General features: G+C 42.3%; 1 protein-coding gene across 1 annotated transcript in view; it reads right to left on the bottom strand.

Annotated features, from left to right (window-relative positions):
• atp1a3b (ATPase Na+/K+ transporting subunit alpha 3b) overlaps window positions 1-10,504 on the bottom strand; it is a gene marked incomplete in the record, with an annotated part of 17,327 nt that overhangs the window by 4,570 nt on the left and 2,253 nt on the right. The window contains 5 exon segments of the mRNA XM_035672575.1: window positions 96-230; window positions 664-777; window positions 988-1,191; window positions 1,417-1,476; window positions 1,996-2,112. Coding sequence (XP_035528468.1) covers window positions 96-230; window positions 664-777; window positions 988-1,191; window positions 1,417-1,476; window positions 1,996-2,112 — 630 coding nt within the window.

The raw sequence follows: 10,504 nt of genomic DNA, 5'->3' as shown, positions 1-10,504 counted from the left end.
AAAAGACCAGAGTGCACTGACTGCTACTCATCAAGCTGTGTGTGTGTGTGTGTGCGTGTGCGTGTGCGTGTGCGTGTGTATGTTTATGTGTGTACCTTGCAGCCATGAGCAGAAACAACCCTAATGTCAGCAGGGATCCTGTCTCCTCCCTTCACTTCAATCATGTCTCCAGCCACCACTTCCTCAGCGTTGATCTGTACCTTCTCACCCTCACGGATCACCAAGGCTTGCTTCAGGGAGATACCAGTGATGGTTAGAAAATACACACACATACCGGACACTAGTTACAGAAACATTGTCTCTTAGAATATGAGGAGTTACAGCAAAAAGCAAAGACCTTTTTATCCCATCATGTGGAAAGAACTATTCTAAAACTGACTAAAAATACCATTAGCAGAGAATTTGAAATCAAAACACATAATATGCATAACTATTTGCGTAACAACAATGGAAACCAACAGCTGTGCCACCTTTTATGATAATACAGTATTTAACAGTTATCTCAGTGGCAAGCAAAGACCTATAATTTCTTGTGGCAGTTAATTGTTTCCAAAAATCCTAAAAATATTCACTTGGCTCATGGCTATATGATTAGAGTTCCTTTTCCGGAGGGAATCAAAAATAAACTTCCACACAAAAGTCCATGACCAAACACATATTTACCTGAGGCACCATGTTCTTGAAAGACTCCATGATTTTGGAGCTCTTGGCCTCTTGAAAGTATGAGAAGCAACCAGTAATGATGACAACAGCTGTGAGCACAATACCTAGGTACAACTGGAGAGAGAGAGAGAGAGAGAGAGACAAAGTCAAACATATGTGAGTGTGGGATGTGGGAAGGCACTGGGTACAGAGTGATATTAAAATCGCTTTGCCGAGGTGTTATTTATGTCTGGACTTCAGAGGCAGAAGTGCGATGGATGTGTTAATAAGGGGCCGGATGTGAACGTGTGTGTGTGTGTGTGTGTGTGTGTGTGGATTACTCACATTATCTCCTGCAGGATCGTCCTCAGTGGCTGCCTGGATGGCGTAGGCCAGGAAGCAGAGGATGGCGCCGATCCACAGAAGGACGGAGAATCCACCAAACAGCTGGCGACAGAACTTGACCCACTCCGGGGTGGTGGGAGGAGGGGTAAGGGCATTGGGACCATCCCTGATCAGAAACTCTGCTGCCTTGGCATTGGTCAATCCCTGGAGTTAGCAGAGAAAGGCGAGTTTGGTAACTCATGTGAAGCCAATAAAAACACAGATTTCTTAAAGTTTGTTAACATTTTCATATTTCTTTAGTATGACTTTGGAGTCTAGGGGACTGTTTGGTTGTATTGGAAAAAAATGTAATGCCACCTAGTGGCCAAAAGGAAAAACAGTCTCAAATCATTGCAGCTCATACAGAGACAAATGATATCAACAGCTCACCTGGACAATGTCAGTCTGGAATTTCCTGCATACTTCCTCTATGGACATCTTATGTTCTGTCTGAAAGAAAAAAGATACAGAGATAATCAATACTCATTCTGTAGCTCAGTATGTTCAGTAGTTGCATGCAAGGAAAACTTGTAAAAAGTAGTCCAGATTAAAATTAAATTTTCTCTATGCATGCAGTTCACCTGAGAGATAAGAGTATCAGGGCAGCCAGATATGGCGGCCCAGGTGTCTGTTTCTTGCGCTGGGATGTAGGCTCAAAGTGACGACCTCCTGATAACAAGTCACCCCTCTTACCAGCAAAAATAAAATTTGTATGGCCTGTATGAGAAAGATTTACCTTCTCTCCAACAGAGTTTGTGTCAATTCACTTTACTTTACCATAAGCACTAAGAAGATGCTCTTCAAAACTTGAAAATAAATTACCTAAAGTCCTCGGATGTTGTAAAAAATCTTTTGAAATAATTACAGAATCTTATGCGTCACATTAATCAGCTTTTAGCTGACAGGATGAAACTTTATGCCAACATTCAGTTCCACAAGTATACAGAGATAAGAGGAAGTTTTACTTACAATGGGCACTTCCTTCTTCAGGTCATCCATGTCCTTGGTTCCCCCCTTCTTCTTCTTGGGGGATCGGTCATCTTTGTCCTGTGTGGTGGCAACGCGGTAACTGTCTGACCGCCCATACTACAGACACACACACATGTTTTATACATGCCTTCGGACTAGATTAAGGAGATAGTAGCCCGGGTGCCTTTGCGTATAATCTCAACTGTTCTTTGGGCTTGTACATGTACATTATATTAACTAAAAACTATAGTTTGTCTCTGAAAATGCATTAAAAGCTTAAATTGTTCAGAGAGCTGTCTTGCCTGGAATTGTAACAGTATTCACCAGTCACTGACTACAACAAAAATTAAGCCAGTGGGCTTTGTTGAATGGCTCTTGAGGTTTCTCTTATTCACCATACAGTAAATAAGGTTGTATCCCTGTGAAGTGGCCTTGTGAGCATGTAGAATGTATTTCTCAAAAAGTAATATCATCAATTATTCCCAGTATATAAGGAAGATGAAGAGCATTAATATAAAAACATATTATCATAAGAATTGTTAAAGACTTCAAAGGTTAGTGAATTACCCTGGTATCTCTTGTTTTACTGAACAAAACCACACGCATTAAAAGTGCACTATCACCACACATTAAAGCATGCACCTGCTGTCTGCCCTGCCACATCCATTTGATCTCCACTGATCAAATAATTCTCACTGATGTCCACAACAGCCTGATGGACACATCACAACATAATCAAGTGCAAATGGTTTAACCAGTAGGTCTTAGCTAATCGCTTCCTGGTCTTTTTCATTTATCTAGCAGCAAGCATTAAGGACATGAGAGAGAAAGAGAGCAAAGAGTTTATACTCATCAAAGGCTTCCTGATTAGATTCGAGTATGTTCTACACTCTTAGACCAGGTACATCAGAGACACTCTGATGTCACTAATACTAAAAAAATAAATAATATGCGCGCACACACTTCAAATGACCTTGTCCTCTTCTGCCTGCTTTACTGCCCTGCCTGTTATTCCAGGTCCCTTCCTTACTATAATTGTCCCTTTAGAAATTGACTTGAGTGAGTGGACTATTAATAACCCAAATTTCCTCCAGCAGTGCACATTCAAGTCCTTCTAGGTCTATAACTGTAACTCTAGCTTGTTGTCCGGATGGAGAGCAGTCTGACTGCTGGGCCACATCAATACAAATGTCCCTCACCAAAGGTCAGAGGTGACATAGAGATGCAAAAATCCCTCCCAGTGGTGTGAGTGGGTCCCAGTGGACGGGCCCTTCACTGACACAACCTAGTCATCGAGAAAACTGTCCTTGGTGGCAGATCAATATAGTCAGATATACACTGATGGCTTGAAGCTGGGGTTTGCAAGCATGACAGAGTGTCAGAGTTGCAAAGTACAGTTGTTATGGAACCTACTATTATTTATCCTGAATCAGAGAGAAACATCAATACCTATCAACTGATAATCAATGACAACAATCCTCTTAATTAAAGATTGTGTGTGATATGTGTGTTAAAAGATCAGAAAATGACGTTAAAGGTTTAATTTATGGCTGCTTGTTTCTCCACAGGAAACCAAAGAGCAACTGTCTGCTGAAATTCACTAAAATACAGTAAGCACCCTCTAGTGGTACAACCAGGTAGTAACATTCTCAGGAGTGTAAAAATGTACAGGTAACTGCTGCTTGGCTGCTTTATGTGCAACTGATATTGTAAAACAGATATGAACTACAAAGAAGCAAACTGATCTGTCCTCCGACAAAACTCTTAAAAGTATGTTTACTTTTAAATAAACCAGTTCAAATTCACTGGCCAATCTTTCACATTTACAAAAGCACCAGTGAGGAAGTATGAATGAATAGAGATCCCTTGTCCTCCACACATCTCGATTCAACAAACTCGCCACACCAAAATACACACATCTGCAGTGCGTCAAAAAGACTAACAAAGACCTCAACCTGCCACCGCATTTCACACTTGCTGTTGCTGTTGAAACTATTGTGAAATCATGCTACGTTCTGAATTTCTATGTGGTAACAAAGACCTGTAATTCTGGTTTGTCATCATACAAAAAGGGATTCGTGAGACAACATGTGGACTACAACTCTCACTCACTTAATAAATTGTGGCGCGCGGTCTGCTCAACAACCGCTTCTGAATTCAAAGCAAACAATGAAACTATTCGTTCGAGCATGTCAGGCAGAGAGTAGCATGTCAGTGGGAGGGAGCTGTTTGCCCTAACTGTGAATACACACACACACACACACACGCAAACAAGCATACATACAGAGTTCTGCAACAAAAGAGCAGGTGAGCAAATCTCTTGCCACAGCAAGACCAGGCAGGCCTGGTGAGGCAGAGGCTCAATAAAGCAGAGAGTGATGCAGTGGAAAAGTACTGCTGCTCATCCCCTCTGAGACAGACCCAGGATCTGTGTGTCTTAATGTCTGTGTGTGTGTGTGTGTCTGTGATTGAGAAAGAGGGGGTGTTGGTATATTTATGTCTATGTACATATTATTCATTGTATTTGTGGGTATAATATTGTGGTTGTAGCTAGTTTTTCCACAGATAAGGAAGAACACTGCTTTTCTACACTTATGCACACTGAAATTGATAACGTACTGTATATGTAGACACACACAGGTCCTTCTCTCCCTATCACAAACACACACACATATGTCCAGACAATAGAAGTGGTTGGTAGGGAGGTGGAGAGGAGTGCCAAACAAAGCTGCATGTGGTGAAAAGTAGAGACACAGAGAGACGGATGTTAAGGGGGTGGATGACAGACGGGATTGGGCACATGGAAAGGGAGACATCAGTGGGAGGTGAGAAGCGGGGACAGATAAAGAGTGAGAGAGGCAGGTGGATAAAGGGACCGAGAGTGAGTGAGTGAGTGAGAGAGAAGAGCCGTTGTCACCCTTCTCTCATGCTTCTAATTAGATATTGACCAGCAGTCTTTGTCTGCTGGCTCTCTGTCAGTGTTTGACCTGCAGTGACCCCACTCCAATAGATAGAGTATGTGTTCTAATATGCTAATAGATTATATTCTCCCGATGTGTCCTTAAGTGTGTGTATGTTTGCGGATATAAATGAGTAGTTATCAGCATGACCCACAAAGAAAAGAGTGGTTGCTGGTTTATCTTTGCTCTGTGTTTACAGTATGTTGAGTATGTTAAGTGCATACCTGTTTTGGCTTTGTGTGAGTGTATGTGTGGGTGTGCTTGCCACTCAATCATTAATTCTCTCCTTTCTCCCCTCCAAACACACCCTGCTGCCTGATAAGATGAGTCTTCATCGCACCAACAGTATGTCGCTAACATTTCTGCAAAAACATGAAACAAGTAAAAGACTTAAAACTATATATTTTCCTGCCTTTAAATCTGTTATTATTGTAGTTAGCTCTCATCTTCTGGTCTGTTTTTATGTCTATCCATTGCTTAATAATTCAGCAAAGACAGAGTCTATGTACACATAAACAATCTCATTATCTGTTCTTTTGCAGAAAACCTCAAGATGCGTGTGCGTGTCCAGCTGTCTCCACACAGCTCTGGGTAATGTAATAAGCCCCCTCTGTTCTAAGGAAGGAAACAGAGACTCATGGCTGGAATTACAGACACTCGCTCTCCCACAAGCACACAGACGAGCAGACTGATGGACAGAAACATCTCTGACATCATCAGGAAATGGAAACACTGGATGCTCCTCTATGGATTACATTGTGCATTCATGCACATCCAGTTACATATCTGCTTAAAAGAATCTGCTTAAATATCAATAATCAAATAAAGCCTTCACATACTGTATTTGGTTGTGTGTTTGATTTGATCATAAATTATTTTACAGGTCTGCTCGGTAACAAAGCTAAACCTTGCATTTTGTCCTCATGTGGACAACTGAGTTGTTTGGAGGGCAAGTAACCATGGTGACCGGTACGGTTATTGGCATGGTGACGAAGCTCAGCAGTGGCCTAGCACTCCTAAAATCCCCTGATGTGATCTGGGACGAGTAATAATTGATGCATCTGTAACTGGACACTGTATTCACTGCTATATAAAACAGACAGGCAATTGATGGAAGGAATTAGTGTGTTTGTGCACGCTTGTGTCTTTGTGTGTGTCTCTATGAGCAGAGGTGAGTCATTGTGTTGGCTACAGTCCGTATGAGCAGCGTCTACACGCATTGCGGCAGAGAGAGTGAGGGAGTGAATGAGAGAGAGAGAGAGAGAGAGAGAGACCTGATTGTGAAACAATATGTTAAGACCCAACTTAAAAACTTTCTGGAATGTAGAGTAGCAGTTATCAGTGTTGTTTCTAACTTGACTGGGTGAAAGGCAAATTTGGACTTCTTGCGTACCATAAAAGTACATAGTATAATTTATAATAATAATTTATTTTGGCAGTCTTGGTATTTGGCAGTGTGAAATCATGATAACACTACTCTAGTATATTGCACACATCGTGTACCTACGAAGTAACATGTTCAAGTTAGGAGTGACACCTGAGACAGCTATCATGTCAAGCATGTTAAAGACAACCGGTCGAGGCATGCCCCCTGATGGTGGCTTTCACTAGGATGTAGCATTTTTTTCTTCCCCTTTAATCACACGCAGGAACTCCTGCAACAGGAAGAAATTACATACACAAATTCAAAAAGTAAGAATGGTGATAATGGGAGATTTCAGTTCACTTTACGTGGAACTCTTATAGGGAAGTGGTGTGTAGTTGGACAAAATACCAACAGGCTCCACATTTATATTTACATGAGTCAACACTTCCTCTTTGTACAGAGCAGCCACATGTTAGTCACATCACTGACCACGTGAGCTATGTCATAGCCTTGCTGAGTTTTTCAAACAATGATGGCAGAATGTAATACTGTTTTCTGTGTCTTATACAGGGTCATTTAATTTGCTCTGCACTAAATTGATCAAAACTGGATCTTCTCTATGAATTAATAAATATATGAACCCCTTAAGATAACATTTAAGATGCCTTTATGAAAATGTAAAAGGTGTAAGAAGGTATGAAAATGGTATAAATTTAATTTCTGCATCAGTAGACATGCTACTGTGCGTGTGGTGTATTTGTGTCATTGCATGCATGTGTGTGACCTTGCAAGGTCATTGGACCATCTGCTGTTTCTTGCAGCAGGATGACAGTCGGGGGGGTGGGGGCTCAGGCTGGAGACCAAGGGGCATAGATGTTGGATTTAGCTAGTCTGATTACTACATTGGATTAGCCCACTCTGTTTCATCTCTTTGTCTCCCTCTCTTTCTACTCTTCTTTTTCTGCCATTCTCTTCCTATAAAATTCCTATACAGGTATGCAGTCTCCACATTTATCTTTATGTCCTGGTGCCAATGGTGAATGACTTCTAACAGTACTCAGTCAGTGAATGGATTAGATGGTTTCTTTTAACTAATGATTAGGAGTTGAATAGCTTGTAAAAGAGACTGACAAGATATTTGTTTCACTTATCTGTATCAGCCTTGAAAGTGATACGAAGGCTTCTTATCTTATCATCTTTCTATTTTACAAAGTGTTCAGACATCAAAAGGAGGAGACTCCAGATCTCGAACATCAATAAGAAAGGGAACAGATGGAATAAAACTTTTCTGGATGAAGCAGTCAGTGACTACAATATTCTCCTCCTACTGTCAGGTAATTAAAATGGAAAGTACACATAATGGATTGAGCCAATGGAACAGTGTACCTAAATAGATCAATGTATAACAAAAAGATTGTGGCTGCTTAAGAGCACTAATCTACTATAATTTCTACTCTTAATCACTAAACCACAAAAACACAAAGAAACAGAGAGAGATTAACTCAAATAATCTTTCGTGCTTTCTTTAAAAAACTAAACAAAAGCAAGAAACACATCCAAACACAAGACAGAATGGAAATCCCAATTTAAGTTGTAACCCCTCCTGCCCCCTTCCACTCTGTTACGTCTTGTCCATCTGTCCACCCTGTAAGCATCTTCATCTGTTCATCCCACAGAGACAATGCTGTAACTGTGAAGCTTTAGTTCTAAACAATGAACTGTCCTCCCTCGTGAGTTCTGAGGGAAATACTTGCCCTGCAGTGTCTTGGAGTGTGGGTGTGTGTATGTGTGTGTGTGTGCGTGTGTGCGTGTGTGTGTGTATGTGTGTATGTGGCCTGGACTAGATTAGCATTGTAAATCTTGGTTCGTTGGCACTCGTAGCGAACATGGCATCTGGCCATGGTGTGAGTGAGGGCATCTTAGGACTTCTGAGCAGACAGCTGGTCGCACAGACATGTGCAGATGTGCATGCACGCACATCCATACACAACAGCTGCTGACTATTAATAATAATAATAATAATAATAATAATACATTTTATTTTAAAAGTGCGCTATTAAAGCAACTAAACTATATAATCATTTATATATCCGATTTTCAAGCACTTGTGCTGCTTTGTGATTCCAAACTGGGATCTGTTATGTTCAGTATGTCTGAATAAATGGGAAATGCTGTAACTGTTTCTGAATAGCAGCACTACATGGTAACAAAATACACACCAAATGCGGCAAAGTGTTGGTTGAAAAATGATCTGTTTTTTATTTTTATTCTAACAAGGCTTTGTCCATTGTGGCTGCCCAGTGTTACAATTTGGGCTTTGGTGTATTCACACAGGGACACACACACTTCACACACATACACACATCTCCAGGACAACGCCCTGAATTAGTCATGTCGTTGTAGTCAGGCAACCTAACCCCTCTGAATCACTCTTATTATGGGAGCCCATTAACACATTAGAGTTGGAAAACTGTCACTATGTCTACTGTAATCTTGTTTTAAAGTAATGTATGAAGGAGAAAGCACTGACCTTTACATTTTATTAGCATTACACAAGCTGCTACTGAGCTCATGGCTCAGGCTTTGTTTCTTTTAGTCTCACACTAGCCAGGAGGCTAACTCCAGGTTTTTTTTGCTGAGGCACGAGAGAAATTTCTCTCACTAAGGACATTGCCCTCATTACAATCTATTAATCAGACAACCCCAAGAGGCTTGAAAGGGACAATGGAGGACCATTTCAAAGGATCACTATATTGACTTTAATTGTGCCCTAGGCCACAGGGTCAAATGCTGGCTGTACGGTCAGAGAAACCATGTGGTTGATCAGATCCTGTATGGACATTTCTATTGGTCCCTGTAACGAATGGGAAAGATCAGCTGTGGTTTAGTGCAGCCTATCAGCATCAGGCAGCAGGTGCAGTGGGGAGGGATGTGCAGCACTCTGCACCAAACTGAGGGCTGGGCCTCTGCAGAGGCCACACACATCCAACTCCTGAACTACCTTCCACTAACTTCTTTTCTATCACTGCACAGGCCTCACTCGTGCCAATATAAAAGCACACGCTATTCTAGAAAGTCATCACTAACAGGAGCTTCTCCTCGGCCATACTGCATTCAAAGCAGCTCAACCACACCCCTCGTCACCAGCCAGTATGACCTTCTGACAAAGCCTTAGTGCTACAAGCACACCTTCATCGCTCTTTAATCCCTACCCATCTCTCCTGGGGCACCAGTCCACATACTCCATCCCTATCCAACCTCTACACCACCACACTCACCCTTCATTCAATGTCCTATGACGATCATCCACCCAACCACATCCCTCTTCCCCCTATCCCATCTGTCTCCTGTCCCCCAGATAACCAATCCCACAAGGCGCAGCAAGAGGAAACAGGAGCCATGGTAATGTGAGCCTCGGGTCATTATCCTGTAACAGGATATAGAGCCAGGCTGCCCTTCCCCCTCCATACGCCTCACCCGTCACTTTAAATCCCTCTCTTTCTCTCTACACCTGTAGACCAGCCACTACTTTATCTGCCCTTCCTCTCCCTCTCTCTGTCCCTGTTGCTCTCTCAGCAGTGCCACCCTCCCCGATCAGTGTCACGTGTCTGAAGGTGAAAACCAGCATTCGATGCATGTCTACAGCCCATCTCACGTTCCTCCTATAGTTTCCTCAGCATCAGCCACTGTAATGTGAAGCTGAATCAAAGCAGAGAGCAGAACAATGAGCAAGATGAGAGGATGTGTGAGTGAAAAGCCCTCTAAGATTTCTACAGAGCCAAATCTATCCTATATCTATCTCTGTGCTAGACAAAATGTGCCGGTTGTCTCTCTAGTATTCCTGATACATGTCCCAATCTTTGTTCAAAAGCATCACTGCTGCCTCCTAACCCAGTCCTTTTCTGCGTGGCTCCTCGTGACAGCCTATCACAGCTCTTTACAGGGAATTTCCACACCGGAGGCCCCGCCCCCGGTTTGACGCAGAAGGCACGTCGCAAGCAATGCCCCCTGCGGCCTTGGGAAAGGACAGCTGGCAGTGCCATCGCACAGTGCGCCAGAGCTAAATTCGCAGAAGAAAGACGGAAAGAGAGCGAAAGAGAGATGGAAATGTAGACGACGGCTACGTTTGATATCAAGATACTCGGTACACTGATCCATCCATCCCTCCATCCCTCCATCCATC

Source organism: Morone saxatilis, unplaced genomic scaffold (genome assembly GCF_004916995.1).
Source record: "Morone saxatilis isolate NCDOM2014 unplaced genomic scaffold, NCSU_SB_2.0 Contig24, whole genome shotgun sequence".
Lineage (NCBI taxonomy): Eukaryota > Metazoa > Chordata > Actinopteri > Moronidae > Morone > Morone saxatilis.
Note: the sequence above shows the minus strand (reverse complement) of the source record. Positions and strands in the feature narration are given on the sequence as shown.